Below are 24,191 nucleotides of genomic sequence, written 5' to 3' on the forward strand. Positions count from 1 at the left end.
CCGCCATCTTTGCCGGTTAGGCCACGCCCCCCACTCTACCACCATTTTAAGAAATATCCACTCTGTGAAAGAACGCTTTATGAACCAAGTTGGTCTTGAATGGTGCAACATGTAAATGTTGCAGACGCATTATGAGATAAATCCCAACATATCTACGTCCAGTGTAACTTGCCTCCTAGTTAATGTACCCCACTTCTGGGGACATAGCTTTCAAGTACCTAAGCATGGCAAAGGCAATTTGATCATGCCATATAGCTAAGTTAGGATTTTTGCCCCCGAGTTTTCCCCCCATGACTACTACTATGATACTGTAAGTACAACACATGCTTTGAACTTCTCCAAGATTAGCCTAACTGTTCAACCAAGCTACCACAAAAATTAGAGCATTAGGTGGTCTAGTTTTTACCTCTGTAAACCAATGTATGGTTGCCTGGACCCCCTGCACAGTGTGCCTAGTTTTGCACACTACATAAAGGATCAGCCTCCTACAACAGTGTTATTGACAATATTTTGAGGGTCATGAGGATGTACAGTTTGGACTCCAGTCTGTGCATTCTACACACTTGGGTGTAATGGCTTTGATCCTAAATATTTAGAACTAGAACAATCATAGGATAGCCAGTCGGCTTATAGGAAAGATTAAAAGTTTCATATTAGGTACCCTCAACAGGATCTGTGTTAAAAGAGGACCAGCATTCAATCATAACATTATTCTTCCTTGTGTTTATGCTATCTACATGGATGTAGATATCTCTATAGTTCTGTGATATAGTGTATGGTCCCACAAATAACTGCATGTATCCTATTACTTTGAGCATATGCGAGAAAGGAAAGGGTGCCAAATATTGATAAATATTGCATATAATTTTTAAGTCTACTTATTAATTGTTCATGCAGTGCCATCATCACCATCTCTCTTTCACTGTCCCAGTATACAGAGCTTGGCTATAGCTTGTGCTGTGTTGGCCCTTTGTTATTAGTGATTCACAATTCCAGGGATATCAGAGATAACATGTATTATGGTTAGCTTGTCTGAGATTGGACTCTCTATGCTGTTTGTTCTGAACAGTGTGAACTTTGTGCTGTTCCAGTATATTTGAAGAGCTAGATGGCCCCAAACAATACATACTATATCACGGGCTAAGTTACCCACCTCCACCAGTTAAAATTCATTGCTGGATACTGGGGAAAACTCCAAGTTCAGATTCTCCCACAAGCCTGTGATAGATAAAAGCACATTCCATGTACGTCATTTGTTTTTTTCTGGAATCCTGGACATTTGGTCACTGCATGGACAAGACTTTTGTTGCCTCACATCTAGAGGAGGTGAGAGGGGTGGGTCGCAAAAGCCATGGACTCACCAATGATGTGCTTTCCAAAGAAACCTGCTAGAAGCCTGTAGGCTGTGGCTGAGACCAATGGCAAGACAGACTGGGCACACAGGAGGTGCGCAGGTGTGGTCAGTGTTTTCAGATATGGATTTGTCTCATGTAGCTAAGCATAATGTCACCATTTGTGCAAGAAAATAATGAATTGTGAGAGTGCTCATTTAGTTTAAAAGGGGACATTCTGATTTTTTTACATTCTGGGTTATGACTTCTTGATTATGTGGTGCTCATAGCTGGTTGGCTGGCAGGTGTGGAGCTAGGCAGGTGACTGACAGTGTTAGTAGCTGTAGGTATGCTGTCCAAGTTGCAGCCTTTTTTCAGGAGGTCAATGTTTTGAATCTTACCTGCCACACTTCACCACATTTTTGTCATCATGGGCAAGTAACATTTTCATTGTATACCCCAGTTCTCATATACTGTGAGTGTCTTGGGGCAATTCAGGCGTACTTATTGAAAAGCAAATGCCCTATGACTGAAGATATTACTGACAAGAAGTAAACGTGTCGATGACACAGGACCATGTTTAAGGAACACATTGTCGGGGTTGTTTTCGGAATATTAGACATTGCACTTTGTGACGTCTAAACTTTCTCTTAGCTTATTACATACTAGTATAGAGTTTGTAAATGTAGAAAAAATTGGATATGACTGTTTTGATGTTCACTAAGATTGATTTTCAACCTATTTTCCAAGAATGACGTTTCATGTCTTTGTTAGCTTGCAAAGAAGCCTTCATTCCCTTTGCTTGTTTTGAGCAGATATGGGGATTAGACTAATCATTTTTAGACATTTTTGAATACCACTACACTTTTGTTTTCACACATTTTTTGGCGAAAGGCTAAATAACTTATTTGACATAGGTGTTACTTCCCCTTAGACACATCATGCAGGGCTAAATGTATCAACCCCTTCCCAATGGTTTTGATCTCTCCGCTGTCTCACAATTATCATCCCCATATGCATTTCTCCAATAATGCTACTTTTGTCCAGAGCATATGAATATTTTTTACTGTGAATTTTAACAGCTCCTGCGTTACATTGTGGCACATGTGCCATTGTTTCAGACTCTGGCCATACGGACGTTGCATTCTGGTACTAATAGTTTTTTTTTTCTTAGTATGGGTGTCGGCCTAAAAGAACTATCTCATACATGCAAAAAGTCATTGCTGATACCTTATTGGTAAAGAGGTATTACTAAAGTGTGACATTATACAGTGCTAGTTTCACATGTTCTTAAGAAATTATTTATACATTTAAAAAGGTCTTCCTGCCTTTATTGATTACAATCACAAACACTGCTCAAAGGTTTGATGGATCTGGCATGGTCAAGCACAGTAAATCATGTTTTTGGCACTTTTACCACTAAAAATTACAAATATTGTAGTTAGTTTTGGCATCGTTTTAAAAGTTCAATTAAAAGTTCAATTCAGAAATGTTTCCTAGAGGCTAGGTTGATGCTAATTAAATTATACCTGGGGTTGCACGTATTTTTGGTTTGTTTTTTGGTTCCCTTAAAACAAACTGCAAAATCTGGCAACACTTTTCCCAGGCGAAGTTTCAATTTTTCCAGATTATGTGACACATGGATGCATAGTATTAAGCCTCTCACTCCAATAGTATTCATTCTGCTAATCTTTCACTGTTATACTGGGACATCTTGAAATTGTATAGGTAGAACTGTGTATGTGGTGTTTTTCTGCAGTTGATGTCAGTAGGTACCAAATGGGCTCATTTCACGCGAGACACCTGTCAATCTTGATTGCAACCAAATCATGAGGATTACATATGCAGGTTGGCTTGTGCACTCCAAGGGGACAGGCAAAGTCCAATCATTCTTTCTTTAAAGTGGCACCAGTCAGAGGTTGTCTAAATACATCGTAGAGGTTTCAAAGCTATTTAGAGGGGTTGCAAATAGGCACTGTTGCACCCCTAGTTATTTACCAATCGGTAACTGCTATTTCAAGAAAATATGTCCTTAAATTTTGCTTTTTTCATTACGTGGTTATTTACGACTGTTATAATTCCTTGTATATTAACATGCTTCAGTCTAACGTTTTTCATAAAAGTTGATAAAATTACTAGGGCCCAACTTTTGAGTCAAAAGTATAGTGACGAACCACTCCGCCTTTCGCAGGATTCTGCAGTGTTTCAAATGCCTCTCTCACTTCTCTGTTTTGAATGTAACGTCCAACTGTGAGAAAATTGATGCAGGCAATGCTATTTGCAAATAGGTTGTGAATTTATATAACAGACGTAGTTGATTTCAGCCGCTTAGAAAAGGAACGTTAAGTAAGGCAAAACATCAAAGTTCCTTCAACACCAGTGTGAAAAAACATGACCCTCTGAAGGTCCATCTGTCCAATGGCTTCCACAGTGCTATATAACTGCTGATTACATCACGTCCTGTGACATCACTTCTGTTGATGTCCGAGAGGTCAAAGTTTGTGCACAATAGTTTAACCTCATCCTGGGAAATTTAGAAGTTGACTCAAATGCTTGAACAAACAACAGTGCTTTGAAGGTTCCTGGATGTTGATGTGTAAAGTATCTGTTTTCAGGTCATGTGTGATTGCAGACACTTTAGACTTGGAGTGGACAATTTCTTGCAAGAAGTACTACACCCGGAGGTTTACCCAGTCACCTCATCTGATGTAGCAGTTTGCCCCACGCATGTTTTAAAAGACTGACAGACATAAAGTAAGTTCAAAGTATACAGACTACTCATGTTAAGATACCAGAATACCCTTATCACCCATAATAACTGGAATTTCATTTAAATGCGGAGTCATAGATGCAGTTTCTTTTCTACGTAGCCCCTCCGCTTAAGCCCAATTTAACGCAGCAACAATAAGCTTGAGCGTTCACCCACAATCACGTGGAGAGAGAAAATTCAGAGCTAGAGTAGCATGGAATACATGGGTCAAGACTTCAACTTAGAATTTAAGGGGGGAAATGTATTAGAGTATGGCACATTTGTTGCAGGGCTGTTATCCAATGGACCTATCATGTTTATTTAATTAGTTCCAAACGATATCAGTTCAATCAATTGTGCAAAGTGAGGATAAAAATGCACCACCATAGAGGTTTGACTTGTCCGTGTGCATAATTACCAGTTTTGGGATCGTCTATACTATATAGACTCTATAGGGATAAATACACGAACATCTTTTTCAGTCTTGTGCTATTGAGAGGCAACAACAAACTTTTAGATGTTTTGACTGTTTAGATAACGGTTTTAGAAGAAGACTCGGTCCCGGTCTTTGGGGTGGTTTGAATCGATAAACAGGCCTTGTAGCAAAAAGTATTTAATTAGATTTGATTATACGGATTTTGAAGGGGTATTTTAGGCCCCCTGATATGGGTCTCTCTTTAGATACTATACTATAAACATCAGGTAGGTCCCTGAATTTCATAAAATCCTTTAAATTAAGAATTGAGATAATGAAGTGGGTACAATTCAAAGGGAAGTATCTGTTTTACAGTTAGCAAAGTAAGACTCATGGTCAGCTACAGATCTCAAATAATCTAAACAGAATTAAACATGCACTGCAGCCAGCCGATGGACCTACCCTTGGCTAGACCTATGGGAGGCCAAAGGCCAGTCATGCAACTGGGCTGATTAACTCCCCTTTAAAAAGGGAAAGCCCTACCACTAGCTCGGTTTGAGAGGTTTGAGATTGGAGGAGGGAGGCCTCACACCATGGTGCTGGGATATGAAATCCCAAAGACTAGAGTTCTCCTCGGACTCTTGCATGCCATTTTCGAAGGTGCAGTATGTGCCCTTCCTTCTATAAGGAACGCCTGCCCCAACTTGGATTCAGGAACAAGAAAGGTAGTGCTGGGCTCTACCATAAACTGGGACAGTTAAACATATGGCCAGAGCAACTACCACAACACTAACAGGTTATCTTTCCACCTGGTTGTGTACGATCTTGAGAGTTCAGCATTATACCGAGCTGGTTCGCATGGGGTTGAGAGGGCTTGGACGTCGCCGGATTCTGGAAGGGGTAGTACCCCCAATCACCCAAGTAACTCACTGCCTATGGTATTAACTTGTTTAGAGGCGACTTCTGCACTTCACTTATACAAGTCAGGCTTCACCACAAACTGGATTAGTAGGTTGAGAGGACGTGGTCCGGCCTCAACTGGAAGCAAGAACAGTCACAGACTGCCAGAGCTGGGCAGGTTGCAGTCATGGTTTAATTTCTTGCAGGGGGACGCATACCTTATTAAAGAAATTTAAAAAATGATGAAGACATCGGGAAGGGTCAAGGCTTTGCTGGGTTTAGAACATGGAGGCCCATATTTATACTTTTTGACGCACAACTGCGCCAACGCAGTTGTGCGTCAAATATTTTACCGCCGGCTAACGCCATTCCAACGCGCCATGCGGGCGCCTTATTAATGGAATGACGTTAGCCGGCGCTGCGGACTGGTGTGCGTCAAAAAAAATGACTCACACCAGGCAGCGCCGGCGTATGGGAAAATGGGGGTTGTGCGTCAAAAAATGGTGCAAGTCAGGTCTGAGGCAAAATTCAGGCCTCAAACCGGATTTGCGCCATTTTTTTTACGCCCAACCTCCATTGACATGACTCCTGTCTTAGCAAAGACAGGAGTCATGCCCCCTTGCCCAATGGCCATGCCCAGGGGACTTATGTCCCCTGGGCATGGTCATTGGGCATAGTGGCATGTAGGGGGGCCCAAATCAGGACCCCCTATGCCACAAAAAAAATCTGGAAAAAATACTTACCCGAACTTACCTTTACTTCCCTGGGATGGGTCCCTCCATCCTTGGATGTCCTCCTGGGGTGGGCAAGGGTGGCAGGGGGTGTCCCTGGGGGCAGGGGAGGGCATCTCTGGGCTCCTTCTGAGCCCACAGGTCCCTTAACGCCTGCCCTGACCCAGGCGTTAAAAAACGGCGCCCATCAGGCTGTGCGCCGTTTTTTAAGGCCCACCTCCTCCTGTGCGTCAAAATGACGCCAGAGTATAAATAAGGGGCTCAGGCCTTAAAGTCATTTTTTGGAAGGGAACGCCTACCTTGCATATAATTAACGCAAGGCTGGTTCCCCCTTCCAAAAAATTACGCACATGGTGGAATTTTGACGCCCGCGGGGTCGGACGTCAAAGTATAAATATGGGGCAGGGTTTGCGCCGACTGTGCGTCAAAATTTTTGACGCACATTCGGCGCAAACAGAGTATAAATATGCCCCGGAATTTCTTTGACTGATACCGACCCCAACTAGGGAGTTTGTTCTTACATTGATAGTGTTAAATCTATGCAATCTCTTTACTTCTTTCCTAAACACTTTAGGAGTGATTCACAAAGATAACTTACACTCTTCAGTAACTTTACACTTTGGAGTATGTTTACTACTTTCGATATTCCCAAACAAAGTGTAAACTTACTACAAATGAATAAGTTATATGTCACTAGCGCCAGAGAAAGGCAATAAGCTTACTCTTGTATGGCATGGGTGAGAAGTCTTCCTTAACTCCTGCTTGACCCTCTCTAAACCCCTCTTACTCCTACCTACTCCAATCCCGCTAAGCCTGTCCCTTTTCCTGCCCACTCCCCTGTGTACCTTCCACATTTACTTCTAAAACCTATACTTACGTGTGCAGAGACTCCTTAGACAGACAGAACTCCTCACACACAAGAACAGCTAGCACTTACATTATGTAGTACTACATAATGTGCTACAAAGTGCAGTCTTTAATCAGGCTCTATGGGTTTAATAAACACAGGTTGCCGGAAATGAAAGAAGTGACTATGTTCCTTGATTTTCTGCATCTTCGTGTAGTGACATCATCCAAAAAAAGGGAGCTTCTGGCGGAGGGTGAGATCTGCCCACATGCCCGCTGAGCACTCAAGGTGCCTCACAGATATGCAAAGGGCCTGGGACAAGTGGGGTCCCTCCAGAAAAGTATGTTCCCTTGCATCACATTGGGCACCTAATGTAATTCAAGTTTTTTTCTCGAGATGAAGGGACTCCGAGCCTATCCCGGAACAGTATTTGTACGTATGGATGGCACTTGAGCATGGACATGGTCAGAGATCTTTCGTAATATTAACTGCATTCTTAGGGCCTGGTATTTTTCCCCAGTGCCACCCACAACTCATAGCTATTGCTATATAAATGTGCTTGCGCAGCTTTATGACTTAACAAATGTATTTGTATTTCTGAAGGGCCAGTCTTTCATGTAAAATTCAGGCACTAAACCATATCACAAGGCAGCAGCAGTTAGAAACCTTGCCCTCATTCCTTTACTCATAGCCTTCCTCCTCGCTGTCACGAAGCACCATCCTTGTAAGCTTGATGAATGGTTCTGTGGTTCCCCCACGTTTAGCACTGTACAATCGCAGTCCTCTGGCACGGATAAGTTTGGGTGACATCTTGTAGAAGTTATATAGCACTTCAAACCCAGCTGTGTGGGGTCAAAGTTTCTTTTTAGCTATGTAGCATGACATGCTGTGGAGGAAGAGCGGTTGGCAACAATGTAGTAGCGTTTTGGTGTTGTGAGTAACCAGAGGTGCTCTTATTCTGTCCTATGGATGTAGAGCAAATGGTAGGAATTAGAGATAGGCACACAAAATGTAACTTAAGAGCTGGCAGTTATGATTGAAATGCAAATCCAGCGTTCTGTTTAATGGTTTCTATTATGCGACTATCAATATTTCTGCAGCTGGCTCAGCTCTTCTCATCACTCTGGTGTCCCATCATGCAACAGAGATAATATGGACTTCGGGCAACTTGATGCAGGGAAGTCTTAAGAAATTTTGGGGCCCTGGGCCAAACGTATTTTGAGGGCCATGGGCTAAACAAATTTTAGGGATTGCTTTGAATTTATGATCCAATGTCAGCTCTTACATACCCTCGACCAGGTCACTGGACAGTGCACAGACATACTGGTCCAAAGTCTATATGTGTTTGCACCTAACATTCAGGGACAGTGACGAACATTCAGGGATAGTGGCGCGTGTTTTCAAAGTTGAAACACAGCAATGGCTCACTAATATTACTGCAAATAATCTCTGTGACACCCTCTGATTTTTTTATATGTAATGTCCCATTGTAATCTAAAAGAACATTTTTTACGAATGTTGTAAGAAACATAAACACAACATTTCTCTGCAAAATATCTGTAATAGACTGTCAAACATCACGCACACTGAAAATAAATTATTGGAAAATAGTATTTGAAACAATCTGTGTAAGAATTTTTCGAGGTCATCGGGACAAGACTGTCTGCAGAACAGACCCGGCTCCATTAGAGCCCGCTGAAAGGCTAGGGCCCGGGGGCAGAGCCATTTTGCCCATACCATAAAACGTCTCTGTCCTGGTGACCATGATGTCGTCTCCATCATTTCTCAGTCATATCAACCTAGGTTTCGCCATATGTGAGAAAATACGACTGTGGGCGAGCGAACGGGCCGGAGATGGGTGGAAGGCAGGGTTGGATTCAAAGTGCCCCTTCATTTTCATGCAACTACCTAGGGGAGGGTTTTAGTCTACACGGGAGAATGCAGAAAGTCCACACCACTCACTCCCCTCTCCCCCTCCCCTGGGAACATTAGCAAGGCCTTGTTGACAACTGATGACTGTGAGAGCTCCTCTGGGGGCTGGGTAAAAGGTGTCATTGGTTAACGGTCACGAAGTAACCTGCAGGAATGGATCGGACTGCAGTGCTGTTCTTTTAATAAAAGGATTTTACTGGATGGGAATTCTGACCTGCAAAATTGGGTCCAGTGTTTCGACATTCTGGAAATCTGGGTGCAGAAGACCAGCCCACTTATAAATGTGCTCAGTGGAATTAGACATTGAAATTACGCTCTGCACTATTTATCATTTGGGTCTGTGCATGTAGTTTACCACAATTGTGGGGCTTTCTGTGTTAAATGCAACCTTTCATGTTGGCACTATTCTGTTTGGAAACGTGCTTTACATGCTATGCATGAAAAAGTAAAATAAAAACCTTGAACACAATTTTAGCCATATTGAAACAATCCGCAGATATGATTATTTTTACGTTAACACTGATTTTTTTTTCAAATTGAGGTTGCGTCCTTGTTGGTCTTTGAGCTATTTCTTCAACTTCGTAGAACAAGATTTTTCAAAAAGTGTCTTAGAGTAGATAGTGCTACAGTAGCAGGAAGGTGTGCTTCAGTGTTAGAGCCATGAAATGTAATTACAACAAACTGAATGAAGGGGGACAGAGCAACCTGAAATTTAGTGTCAACTTCAGTGCGTTGCTGGTTATGCAACTCCCAAGCCTGCAAAACGTGTCTTGTACACGGGTTGTGCCAGAAAACTCAGTTTAAGGATTATCATAAGGCCCCGGGGGCGGCACAAAGATTGTACGTCCGGATGTTTGAAGAAGTGGAATGCAGGGCGTGTTTTTCAGACCCTACATACCGAGTTCACATTTCAAGTAACTACACGTTTTCGAAAAGACAAGGGAGGAGGTGATGTTCTCTTATTTTTTTGTAATTGCCTTCCTAGAAAATGCAGACATTTATAAGTAGGCTGGTCTTATGCATTCAAATTTCCAGAATGTCGAAACACTGGGCCCAATTTTACCGCTCAGAATCCCCATCCAGTAAAATCCTTTTATTAAAAGAACAGCACTGCAGTCCGATCCAATCCTGCAGGTTACTTCGTGACCCTTAACCAATGACACCTTTTTCGCAGCCCCCAGAGGAGCTCTCACAGTTATCAGTTGTCAACTAGGCCTTGATATTGTTCCTAAGGGAGTGGGGAGAGGGAAGTGGGTGGTGTGGACTTTCTGCATTCTCCTCTGGAGAGTAAAACCATCCGGTACGTAGTTGCATAAAAATGAAGGGGCACTTTGAATCCAACCCTGTCCTCCACGTGCAGGTGAGCCCCAAATAAACCTGCGGCCTCCAGCAAATGCTACTTTTATAAATGATAACTCGTTTAGATGTAAAGGTCAAGGTTGAGCAAGCTGAGGTAATAACCACAAGCACAGCTTTGTCTTAAAGAGAGAAAATGGGACTTCAGAACATCTGTAAGTAAGCATGCAAAACTACTGCAATACACGTAGTTCTGATTGAGTGAAAATTCTCAACATTACCACCTTAATAGAGAATTCAGAGCGGTGTGGAATGAGTGCGTAGGCAGATTTACCACAACCAGGGCCTACCCTCGAGCCTCACTCTTCGGCTCTTTCTTCTTCTGAGCCGCTTATGCTCCTCCAGAGGTTCATGTGACCTAAACACGGATATTTACAAACTCAAAATATGCTGCGCCATGAAGAACATTCTTCTGAGTTCATCAATTCACGAGGACTCCAATCGAATGAGGAGACAGAAAGAAATGGGGGTAGGAGGGCAAGGAAATGATTATAGAAGTGGACAAAGCATTAACAAGCACTGGCAAAGCCAATAGGTCTGGGCCATTTTAGGGGAATGTGTTATCTGTTGTAATGGCTATGCACTCAAAGGAATACGGCTGACTATTTATCACAATGTGATTACAGGAGTCAGTGAACCCTCTCTGCAGAATGTAGTGAGCAGCCGCAATAATTTAAAAAATCCTATTACTGACAAAGAACAGAATGGCAAGGGAGACCGACAAGGTAAAATTAAAAATTTAAAATCTCTGGGTGGTGCAACAGTGAACAACGATAGCAAAATATATGGACTTCTGTTTCTGCTACAACCATTTCTACATCTATTGACAATAAGAATTGTTCACACACAGAGATGGCATGTAGGTGATTGCTGGCCTTGGCACGTTTTTGCCTCGAGCAGTGCTTTAAATGGGCCGGTACTGTTCGGTACTGAGTACCGGCACTTTTTTATTTTGAGAGGGAGAGTACCTGCACTTCTCAAGATAAACATAATACTTTTCATTGGACAGTACAGGCACTTCTCGGAAGCAAGCATGTACTCTGATACAGAGTACCTGCACTTCTATTTTTCCATTTCAAGCACTGGGCTCACGGATCCAAGAGAACCTTGACCTGAACTTGGCATCTGGTTTGACCTTGGCTCAAGCCGTCAGTTGCTCACCCACTTCTGTCACATTACAGCAATTAAGAGGAGAAAGGCACAGGATAGGATAGGAAAGATATAAGTTGAATAGCATCAAATAATATGGCTATGCAGGACCACAGTGCCGGACTCCTTGTTTTTTTCTAGATTCATAATTTTCTCACTTCACCTTATTTTTATATAAATATGTTAAGAAAGTAATAACCATAATTGTCATAAGGGCAGGCTGAGATTTAAAAAAAAAAATGCCTTCTGGTTCCATAGTTTCCAATCTTGCTCATTATACAAATACTGAGGTCTGAGTGGCTCTGATGGTAAGACTCAGGAATTACTATCACCAAAGAAATGCCACTGTTCTGTTCTGTTGAGCCCAGACTTTAAATACAGAATTCACAACCAGCATATTTTGTTAAGGTGGTAAAGTCAGGATGAAACGTCAAGTCTCATAGTGCAACGGTTAGATCTTTCCCACAGTCACATGTCCACGAGGAGGGGGTGGGTGTTCATGGCTGCCCATCTGCCAAGTATTTTTTATAGCACTTGCTACCTTAACAGAGCTTGATTCAATGTAATTCCTATTCAATAATAAAGCTTCTTCGTTTGTACCCTTGACTCACCAAAGGCACCAATAACAAGCAGAGAAGGCTTACCCGAGGGTGCGGTACAGGGACAACAACTCAGATATAGCAGAACACAATATTGTCAACTCTATGACTCTTCTAGAGACTAGTGGCCTAATGTAGAGGGCAATAGGGGACGAAACCCACAAAACAACTCTGTGACTCAATGTCTGCACCATATACATGCTTTGCTTTTACTACCCCCATCTCACACCGCCACCCACCCAGCCGATCCTTCTGGCATCAATACAACCCTCGTTCACAACATACACTTTGGCCCCTGGGAAGATGTTGGCGAGTACCCATGGTCGAGGTGCTATATTAGGCATATGAATGGGCAATCTCCACGAGACTGCTCTTTTGGTGGGGGGTCAGGAATCAAAATCCGAGCAAAGCACAAGTTGTTATAAACCAATATCATACACTGCCTTTGCACACTCGCTTTCTGACTGGCATACTCTACTGCACGTCTTCCTAAAATTACATTTTCTATGGGAACACATAGGACTCACATGCCATGTAGTGTCAATATAATTTTATGTAACTAGCACGTGACAGTTCATAAAATTATGATCTTTCTTTTAGAGTAGCATGTGGTGTCACTCAACACTTTTTTTAATGTTTACACAAAATAATCATATTCAACTGTCTTCGAATGAAAGCAAGTTTGTTTAGATACCAGGCGCCTTGCAATTGTAAATAAAAATGTTCATGGCATCAAAACATAATCCTCTATTATCCACAACATATGGTCAGCCCTACATTTTAGAACTAAAAACACTTCTTTCGCTTGCCTTCGAATGGGGGAGGAGGGCGCAATTCACCTATCAACTGTTTTCCAGACCTTGGATGAATTTTGCTTAGAGTTGTGTAGTAATCTGACTTTTTCTGAGTCACTATGTACTTATTAATGGTTTGCTGTGTCTTTGCGCAGGCTGAGCATATCAATCTTTTCATTAGCTTATGGCTGTAGCACAGAAATGTGCATAGTTTCAGAGTATAGCTGAATAAAGGGGTCATTTTCTCTTTTTCTGTCAGATGACCAATTACTTGTAATGCTGAAAAAATGTCCAAAATAAATTATAGGTGCCTCATTACCTTTGAAAGGGGGGTTATGTCATAATAGGCTCAAAGGTTTTTGCTACAGTGTGAATTCGTTTACCTTTTACATTAATAACACACTGAAGGCACTTTCATGCTTCGTACGCACATGCAGGGAGACACACATATGTGAGCACGCAGGCAAAGACACACAGATAAATGCAGACACGGCCAAACACACGCGTTTGAAGTCGGTATATTGTTCTTATAGGGTGTGTCACTGACCAGCAAACAGAAACCTAATGATGTCATAAATACACTTCGGACTTTTTTCTGCCAGGCGGCTGACGCAAGAGCGATTGGTGGCACACACGCACCACAGCCTTCATCGGGGTTGTGATGCAATTAGGGCCCAGGTGTCCGTGGTGCCACCGAGCGCCTCAAATGCTGTTGCTCTGATGCCACGCGCCACCGTGTCTCACCTGCGGGAGCTATTGGCTTCGTCAATGTTTTGTAGTCAAGGTGCACAGCAGCATAAGCAAAGCCAAATGGCAGTCTGTTGGTCAACTCAAACTGTGACTGAGAATGACAAGGAAGCCAATTGATGCAGAAACAGATATAACTAACCTACTATTTAACTCTAATCTTGGGTTAAGAGTCTTAAATATGGAAGATTTCAAAGGACTTTTTGCTGCAACTTGGAAAATAAAATGTACCATAGCACAGTCTGACTAAATCTTGAGGTTCTTTCACATGACAACATGCGTACAAAATGTAAACAACAGGTACACAGTGATTATTGTTTGTGAACCTGATCCTTGTTAATCAGAAAATGAATTGTCAGGTGAAAGGAAAAGAATATCCATTTGTCACATGCCTAAAGATTTCAATGTCTCAGGGCTCCCCATTCACTGCAAAGCACACCATAACATTATGATCAGACGAAACGTTATTATCACAGAAGAACTATTCTCAGTAACAGTTCACCAGCTTACGAGATTTAGAAATGGGCGGTGGAAAAATGTTTTCTTGAAAAGTAACAGGCATTTGCCCCAAGGTGTGAAGTGGAAGGAGCCCAGGACTTTGAGGTGTACAACATCACCCACTGCCCAAGATAGTGTGCCTAGAAACACCACAGGCTTATATATGCACCTCTTGGAAGGCATTCCCATCATCTCACGCTCACTGGGATTGCAGGCTTGCAGAATCATATACATAATGTCCCCTTAGTTCCTCTTTGTTAGTTCAGGTAGTGACTGCACAGAGGCTTCAGCCCGCTTCCCATTGCAAAGCCTAATTATTTCATCTCATCCTCACAAAAAAAAAAAAAAAAACTAACGTTAACATTTTGTAAAGTACATATTGAGGTGGGGTGCTTCTCTTTTAACTCTATTTCTCAGGATGCCCTTGAGACAGCCTTTATGTAAAGTGATGTTTCTCGTTGTAGGAATTACTGGATTTGGCTCTAAGCTGGAGCACCCACAACATAGGCACAAGGAAGTGTGAAATCTAAGCACCTGGCTGTATGCTCCTTCCTGGCCTAGCAATTAGAAAAATACAAAAGGCAGGTCTGATGAAGAAACTTCCTCAACATGAATAAAAAGTAGCAGTCACGCCCATCACCCCCGCCATGCTATGGCTCAGGAAGGCTGGCTCAGGAAGATGAATCGACATCTCCTTGTTAACCCATTTAGGTGCAACGAAGATGACAAAAGGGAACACATAGAATTTTTCTTCCTTGGGTTACAGTTCAATAATTGCTGTACAAAGTAAAAATAGGGCTGTAAAAAGGCAGAGTTGCAAGAATGGATTGGATGAAAAAAAATAAGATACATAAGAAAATTAATGAGGTTAATTGCTTTATTACAATGTACAATACAGAAATTGTACAACATTCTGATCAAACAGCATCGGCAAATCTAATATTGAAAAATGACTTAAATAGGATTCTCTCTCATTGCCTTCAAATGGAAAAACCCTTAAAAATCACCTGTGTCCCAATGACGATGAAATAACAAGTATCAATGATCAACAAAGCATAAGCCCTGAAATTATTTAATTGTAGTTTTAGATGCAGAAAACGCTGCAAATAGGTTGCAAACAGTATAAAAAAATACTGAAACGACAAACTATGGAAAAAAAATCATCACCTGAAATACAGTCTACTGTGGTTATATGATTGAATGTACATGTAGCAAACACTATATTGGTTACAGATATACACATGCTTTGTTTTGGAGAGCTATGGTATGTGACATGTTGGTCTTTACAGCTTTATACACACAAATAAACGCCATCCAGTAATAAAAGGTTATCAACTTTAAAGAGAATATTTGCAAACTTGAAGATATGTGACTAACGCTAAAAGTCAATTAGGGAAGGAACATGGAATTTCGATTTACAGGAATGCAGGAAAAGTTAAATCAAGCAAGGTGTAGGGCATTCCAAACATATGTATGGAACAAATGTTACAATTATGTTTAAGGGATCAACATACCCCATTTGAATTATGATAGGATTTCTATTGAAAATAGAAGTCTATGGTCAGAAGAGGCCAAGTGCAGGCACCTGTTTTTGAACTCCTTGCATTTTACTTCTGTGAAACAGCCCCCTCTAAATATGTTTAAATTGGCTTATCCTTGATTGACATAGTTAACATGCCTACAATAACCTACTATGTGATGTTATGGTGTAGGAAAGAAACTCAGGACTTGAAAGTCAAACGTGTAGCCTGACTGCAGTAGCCTCTGAACCTGTAAAACCTGTGAAAATAACACATTTTGATAGCTAGGAAACCCTGTTTTAAATAGCAATAATTCAAACCTAAGCAGACTCTGTTACCCACTAGGTAAGATGAATGATATTGAAAAGTACATGTATGAAATTAAAGTTGGTATGTTCCTACTGTGACTAGCCCCCAAAAGGTATTTTCTCTGGCAGGGCTGTAGCTAAATCCTAGGAAATGGCAAAGTACCAATTATAAACTTTAATCTTTAACTTTTGACAGGAAAAGGCTAGGATATTTATGCAACGACTAACTTTCAAATTTATGAAAAGTCTGAATCATTAGGACTGGACCTGCTGCCTCCTGCACACAGGACAAAGAAGGGGACCCCAATGGTCAGTTTTATGTCTTGTGTTGCTACAGGGACACAACTAGCTGCAAGAGACCTTTTTGCAGAAGTGATCAGTTTCCCAGAAACAATTGAATGTGGACTGCCTTTTCCTGGTGGCAGCTGCAGAAGTGAGTTCTGGCCTGTAAGTGCTGTCCCTGAGGTCCTCGGTGGCTTAAAAGTGACCATGGGGAGTTGGGCCACAAACCGTAAAAGTTGTGACTTATAAAATGTTTGGACTTGCAAGAGCCCAGGAACAGTCAGTAGAACCTTTCTTCAAAAGTATCAGATTTCGAAGCACCATCCTGGAATACAGCTTCAGGCTTGGCCTGCAGGAAAAATCTGAGCTCCATTTAAAAAAACAAAAAAGATTAAGTCAGAAGGTAAAATCTCTGACCAGGGTGAACCCGCTTGGCTTTTCTGACCTGTGCTCCACTCCGGTTGGCCTGAAATTGTGCCTCAATTCTATTTTACCTCTTCATTAGACTATTATAGGTATTTAGTGCTTTTTGGTAATATTTTTACTTAAAGCTTTAAAAATGTGAATTTCTGGTTTCCCCTTATTGGATTCTTGTAGTTCTGGTGTCATTTTGTTTGATACATTTAATTCTACTGTTCTAATTTGATTTGTGTTTTTTGTTTTTTACTTTATTAATGTTTTCTTACTGCATAAATACTTTACACATTGCCCTACGTTAAACTTGTCTGCTCTGTACCATAGTTACCACAAGATTGATCTCAGTTTATGTTGGTGACTTTGGGGTTCACCCTGGGAAGTTAGCGTCATTACTCTTTGAAGTGGGTGACTGCCCAGCCCAAATAATAATACACTTTCTCACAACTGTCAATAACTGTAAGCATATGACAACAACAAAAAATATAGATAGAGAGTCTTTTATTATGGATTATGACTTTTATTTGTCTTTTTAAAATATGGCGGACAATTATGAACTTTTTGTTTCTCTTTTCCAATTTGATTTTCTTGTACGATTTATTGTTTTCTATCAGTTTACCATTGAGCAAGTGCGCTCATGCTTAAAATGTACAGAATTTTCGATTCAAACACGTTGATGTATATCACTGGACTTTGTTTAAAAAAACGCACGATTTGTACTTACAATCCTCACAAGAGTAAAATTGGTGGTGGACAGAGATAAAGTGATTTTCTGTGCCTCAGAAAAGAATAACAAAATGTGTGGTTAAAATTGTATTTATTTTATTTTCAGCTTATGTAGAATGCATGCTTATCCATTTCATGTACTGGTGTTTAAATTAAACATGAGCTGGACGATGACTATGTTGTGAGCAACCAGATTTCACAAGAGATCACAAAATTAAAGGATTGTTCGGATATTAATATCTGCTGGGAAGGATTTACAATAGGTTATTCCTAAACAGGACACAAAGCACCCAGCTTGCTGAGTTATGCAAAAGTAAGGTTCTGTAGGAAAGTTTTCTGAATAAATCATGTTTTTTAAATGTGAGAAATAAGAAAATGGCTTAAAAAAAGAAAAGAAAACTCTCGGCCGCAGAAAGCCAAAGTAATTTGGCACAATTGCTGGGGATGAAAGCTCTGTGCGATAAGACCAGAAGAAGATGCACTGTGGCATTTTAGACAATCTGCAAGTGATGAATGATCTATGGAGGCAGCACAAGATGTAGTGTTTTACAGTTCCCTAGAAGTGAACCAATAATGGCTTGAATCACTGAAAAAGGACAGAAGAGTGAAGTAGAGGCACCATTCATATTCTTAAGAAGAAATGGTACTAACTCCTATGCTGCGTTGCAGTACCAGAGATGGGGGGGTCAAAGTAAATAACCATGTTACAGGATCTTGTACCGAGGGTGTGGGCAAGGCTTTCCCTTAGGCAACTGGATCTCCACAAGCAAATCAACAGAAGTAAAAATGTGAGTGTGTCCTCTACACTCTCACTTGATAGCCAGGTCAACAATGTGACACAAAGCACCACAACCACAATGAGAACATTACAACAGACATTTCCCTAGCATAATTTCCTTCACTCAAAGGATACAGGCCTCATCTATCCTTATTCCATCACATCTATTTCATGTCAATGGGCTACAAGTAGGACGTACAAAGCGACTAATCAACGAACTCCAATGAATCCAAAATGCAAACATAGATGAGTCCTAAGCTTGAACAGACTTGACCACATCTCCAGTTCCCTTCACAGTCTACCTGTTGCTAGAAGAACCTCTTTCAAAGCCCCTAACATCACCCACATATCTAGTGGGAGGATTTAATCGATTTCATCCAAATTCAAACTCTCCTCTCAAATGATGAACCCTGGCCCAAGATTGCAGCTCTTCATATCATTCTTCCTTCTCAGTTCAAATCTGCAAACTATGGAACACCTTTCTGAAGAAAATAGTGACAATCAGCGATCACCTAGAATATAGAAAAAGAAAACAAACTTGCCTATTTGTCCAAATATGACTCAACTCATTGAAGATTACATGTGATCTCAAGCTCGGTAAATGCTTGGTAACTGCTCCTTATGAGACAACCAAAGTGCCAGCCATATAGACAATGGAGCTGACACTCCATACATAAAAATGAAAGTTGCTGGGCTTCAATGTCACACTGGGTAAGACAAATCATATGAAGGATCCAGTTATTTTCCAAAACTATGCATAGCCTAATACCAACCTGTGGACTACACAGATGCCATCAAGTGTTAAACTTCTCATAACAATCTATACAAAAAGATGGTAAGCACCTGAATACGTTGCTGCCCTAATTCATACACAATCCTTAACTTCCAGGCCTAATCACGGCCTCCTAACTTCACCCACAGCACCCAATTTTTCCTACACAGAACAGGCTGCTACCACCACCCATTCAAGAGTACATCCACAGGGTGCCCAGGACGTCAATGAAGGTCAGAGCGGTCCGTGACCTTGCTGCAGTTACAAAGTGCTATATAAATTATACGTGCATAGCAGCAATGTACCAATCGAAAAATGTGTTTTTAAACTTTGCAAAAGATTTGGAAAGCTCCATATAGACAGTGATACAATCATATAAAGGGTAGGTAGGTACAGGGTGGGAATGGCCACTGAGTTCCTGCACAACCACAAACATAGAAATAGACATTTCACAAACTCCTATATAACCGATTCCCATTCTAGAAATTGCTGGGAAGGTACACTTAATAAGGTTAGGTATAAATCAGGTTTAGATGCTAGGAACGGAGCACCCCCAAAATTGGTGATGGTTTGGGGGAGTGGGGAGATGTATTTTACTTGCAGAGAGAAAAGAAACAAGCATTTGCAATGGAATAGGTCTCACATTTGCTTGAATTAGAGCTATAGCACTGTAAATGCATAGCTGGACTTTTCTTGCCATGTAAATTGGTGAACCCTGCCGGATATTTTGGTCCTCTCTGCCACATAATTCCAGTGGCCGTGAATGTAACTAAAACACTTCAATTTACCTTACTGCTCTAGCTGCAGCCAAAAAAATGAAAATATTGCCATTAATAATTCACACTCTGCAGCACAGTGCTATATTTTTGTGAGAGTGCAAAATAAATTGATCTGCCCTTTGAGTGTGTTGGAAACAGTAGAAAAGAGGCTGTGAAGGTTCTTGATCTGCAGAATTGCAAAAATTATATCAGGCTGAATAACACATTGGCGCCAGTTGGTAATGTGACTCTCAAGAAATATCGATCATAAACAGGAAAAGGATGTGAAAAATAAAGCTGATTTTGGAACGCAATGAAGTGCATTTAATAGGGAGAGAGGAAGACATGAAGAAACACTTGAGAATATGAAAGGAAAGCTATACGAAAAATATAAAGCTGTAAGTAAACTTGTGCATCAAGACAGATTAATAGACAGCGGTCAACAGTGTGACTACGACACAGCAGAGCTGACTGACCCCTGCAGCAAAGTTGTTACATCGAAGGCCGAAGTCTGGATGCCACGGCAGCTTGTTCAAGTTGTCTTCGTTTTCAAATTAGCACAACAACCAAGATGCCTTTGCGTTAAACTAACACCAACTGATGCTCTGTTCTCCAAGCCCTCTTACTCCTATACAAGGCCACCACATGAGGCAGTACGCAGGGCGGACGATGTCACGAAGCACTTGCGTTTAAGGATACAAGAAGCAAGAGTCACACCTTACCCTGTCAAAGGAACCAAACCAGCGGTGAAACAGCAGAGACAGTTAAGGAAGTTATGCTAATAGAAAATAAAGGGGCAGTTGAACATGGCTCAATTAAAGAAAGGCACACTTACAACCGCCACACAAAATACCAATTAACTAACGCTGTAGAATGACAGATGTGTGGCGGGGCTCTGCAAAAATCTAACTGTGTTTTGAGCAATGATAGTTTTAGATGCTGAGAATATTTGGCCAATAAGGAATATGTCTGAGAACGCCTACTGGATCGGGTAAATGCAACAGCAGAAGCAAGCAGCTATGAGCAGCAATGGCGCCGAAGATGACCAAGCACCAACAAGCGAGGAGAGAACCAAAAGAAAAAAAGTAGTGCTCGGAGGGGAAGCATATGGCCTATATCGAAAGGATCCATATAGCAGAGGCAGTCTCCAGAGCTGAAACAAAGGCAGGAGAAATGTAAAACATTTACAAGCATTTACCAAACAAACGAAAGGAAGTCTGAAAGACAGGCCAAAGAACGAATGAAAGTGATTAGCGTGGTTAAAGTCCACAAAGTAAATTACAACATGTCAAGAGAGCAGCGCATGCGCATTGCTTGGCTCGACCTAAAAATATGGCTGATGTCCACATTAGCAGATGCACGTTTATACCTGCTCATGTGCAAAAAAAATCACAGTCTTCTGCCAGTGCCTGTGACTTCTGCAAGTTTCAACGCACAGCTGGTAAGTTGTGAATTGCTAATGCTGAGTTGTAAACCAGCACGTGTGCATCTACCAGTACTCCGTAAAGCAAGCAACTAGAGCAGAGTGCAAAAAACAAGTTTTCTGCTGAATTATTACGCAATGACTCGATACATTTGTTCCACTCTGCTACAAAACAATTACAGTTAAGTAACCTAAATTATGTCAATTTAAGAGAATGCGTGTTCTGCGTAAGTATTGTTCCTGGCACACCCTGCTGAGGTATGTGCACTGTCGGGTGGACAATTTTCATCACCTCTGAGCTTCCATGATCACCTGCTGGAAAGCGCAAACGTGAAGGGAGTCATGTTCACTCCAAAACGTCTCACTCATGTCAGACAGCCGGCATTTACGGGATCGTGGCTAGACAATCAACCCACTGATTTTTTGATAGATTAGTTTAGGCTGGGGCAGTGTCAGACTAAAGTGGAGAACAGAAGGCGCGGGGCCCACAATCAGGGGAGGGCGACTCAAGTTCGGGGAAGTATCAGTATTCACCTCCACCTACCCATCTTCTCTCTTCAAACAGAACCCCTTCTTCTCCACCCTGTTACGACACAACCCTGTCCCCACCACAAGATAGTTAGGAAGCAGAAGACATACCTCACTCGAGATGATTTTCACCATGGCGGCGGTAGGGTGCGGCGTTAGCTGTGAGAGGAAATTAGGTGTAGGAGATACCGCAAATCACGAGGACGAAGGGGCAGGAGCAGCAGCAACAAGTACAGTGCCCAGACCAACCCCGAAAGGATTTTTTTTATCGGCAGAGAGGGTGTGGTGGTTTGCAGACACCCTGGGAGGGACCTCGTGACGCGCTGCCTCAAGTCTGTAACACACACTCACAGACACAATCTGCGCTCGTAGAGTAGTGCAGTTTCCGAGGTGAAGTGTTCGGTTGCATAGGAGTTGACTGGGCTGTGTCTTGTTTGGATCGTGTTTTTTTCACCACCAGACTGAACAACAGGTTTCGCAGAAGCTAAATGTGTAAGCCTTTAGCTAGATGCTACACCGCACGGGATCTGCTGTGTAAAATAAAATGAACACGAGAGATTGTCTCCAAAGCAGCTTTGATGTAATACAGTCTGGGCACCCTGTCTCTGTTTCCAAACAAACTTGATAGCTGACATCCCCCCAGCCCTATTGTCGCGTGCCACTTATACCCGTCGTCCCACTGCACCCATAGTGTTAACTGTGCAAAGACAGATCCGTACTGGGCGCATCCTTGTGACATGGCACGCGCTCGGTGACAGTAAATGCCTGCCAGGCTGGGCTGCCTTAGGCAACCAGGTCTTTCCTGCAACGACCTCACGCTGCAAGAGAGAGAAAAGTGCTGTGTAATGGTGAGCAGGAGTTTTTACATCCGCGCCCTTTCCCTTGTTCAAGTGCTCGTTCCAGGTTCCGCCTCGCTCCTCCTTTGTTAAAAAGCACACTTTTCAGTAATGCAAAATACGTTAAAGAAATATTTATCTATGAGCCTGAAAGCTAGCCACACAAACAAACTCTGTGTTTGAGGGGCGTAAGACTCTAATGTTTGGCATTCCTCGCGGTTTATGTGGCCCCTTTTTTAGACTGAAGCCTTTGAATGTCTGCGAGGCCGCTTATGGGCATGGCCCTTCGCTACATTCTGCAGGGGGGACCCCCCCCATCATTTTGTGTTATGCCGCTGTACTCTAGTTTTGTCACTATTACTAGCAGTTCTGGTTCTCTGCTCGAATCTAGTTGGTTCAGTGACACCATATCCCAAGTTATTAGAAAGTTGCGCATGGCAGCAATAGCTGCCCCTATAAGCAATCTGCAGGCCTCAAGGTAGAACCAAAAAGGGCTACTCACCTTCTCATCCTCTTGGGGACGACAACGTGGCTACCAAGAGTTTGCGTAATGTAGTAGTTACACTTGTTATCTAAAGCGTTTAGAAATAGGCAAAATAGGAATGAACCGTTGGATAAAAATAAAACGCAGCAAGAAGTTGTTTGTAGCAGGAGGGCTATCTCCAGTTCCTGACGCCACCAGTAAGTAGTTCACCCACACTGACAAAATGCCACCTTCGGACCCACCATGCAACCTCTGCCAGTTATTCCCACTCTAGGGCATATTTGACTTGGTCTCCCATTTTGTTTCTTTGGTCAATCCAGCCCCAGGGTTATGCTGGTGACTAAATGGACCACCAAGTATCCTTCTCACTTTAGGATTCACGCAAGCCATCACTTACACAGTTCCTTCATTAAGACCTAAATTTAGAGCTTCTACATTAGCATTTTGAATCTAGGCTGGGGCTGGGGCTGGTCCTTAGTTGCTGAGGAGTAGAGAATGACTCATTTACTTCTTGTCTTGTGCATGGCATAACGCAGGACCCTGCACCCCCTACAGCGCAGGGGGTTCCACCCTTTAGAGGTCTCCATTCAATCTACATGGATGGATATCTGTGAGATATGGAAGTATACGGTGCCCTTCATTACATTGTTTTCAGGGGCGTCCCATCATTTTTATAGGGCTAGTCTTATGGTTTCTTTGTGTGGTGATGAGAGCTCTTCTACCCTGCCTGTTATCTTTGCCTTTCTGACTCACTCTGTCTTTTCCCCTTTTGTATTCTACGTATAAAAGCCATGGGATGTTTGTTTGTGTTGCTTCAACAACATTTACGTTTTACTCAGGCTCTGCCTAACTGGGTGTGCCTGCAAAGTGGACTTCCAAGTTATACTTCCACCCACAGTAGACAGTAGAAGCTACCGCCACTCACTGGGGCGAAAGGGAGCATGCCTGTCGGTGACAGGTGATTTTATAGTGAGTGCCACATCTTTTTACCTGATTATGATATTCACCATGTAGATTCAGGGTTTGGGTCCTGTCTGCTAGGATTAGAGAATCCACATTTATTTAAACCCTGCCATAAAGGTGCGGGCTTGAGAGCAAAATAATAATTAACACTGGTCCTGGTGCCTTGGCAGGTGTTTTGGGGCCTTCCCAGAAAAAAACTACCCCTGTAACACAGGCATGAACTGTTAGCGCTCTAATACACATCTGTGAGGCCGTCCGTGGTCTTATCCTTTTGTTCCGCTCTGAGAGGGGTCCTGAAGTCATATAGATCCCAGTCAGGACGTCAGTACTATGTTTCTAAGTTTATATATA

The 24,191-nt window shown here is 42.0% G+C and overlaps 1 protein-coding gene across 1 annotated transcript in view; it reads right to left on the minus strand.

The window, feature by feature from the left end:
* The window catches only part of LOC138300767 (thioredoxin-like), a 66,955-nt gene extending 45,123 nt beyond the window's left edge, over nt 1–21,832 (minus strand). The window contains exon 1 of the mRNA XM_069240530.1: nt 21,669–21,832. Within this exon, the coding sequence (XP_069096631.1) occupies nt 21,669–21,692 (24 nt within the window). The 5' untranslated portion in view covers nt 21,693–21,832. The remainder of the gene's footprint in view (nt 1–21,668) is intronic.
* Between the last annotated feature and the right edge of the window lie 2,359 nt (nt 21,833–24,191).

Source organism: Pleurodeles waltl, chromosome 1_2, assembly GCF_031143425.1.
Source record: "Pleurodeles waltl isolate 20211129_DDA chromosome 1_2, aPleWal1.hap1.20221129, whole genome shotgun sequence".
In the NCBI taxonomy this organism is placed as follows: Eukaryota; Metazoa; Chordata; class Amphibia; order Caudata; family Salamandridae; genus Pleurodeles; species Pleurodeles waltl.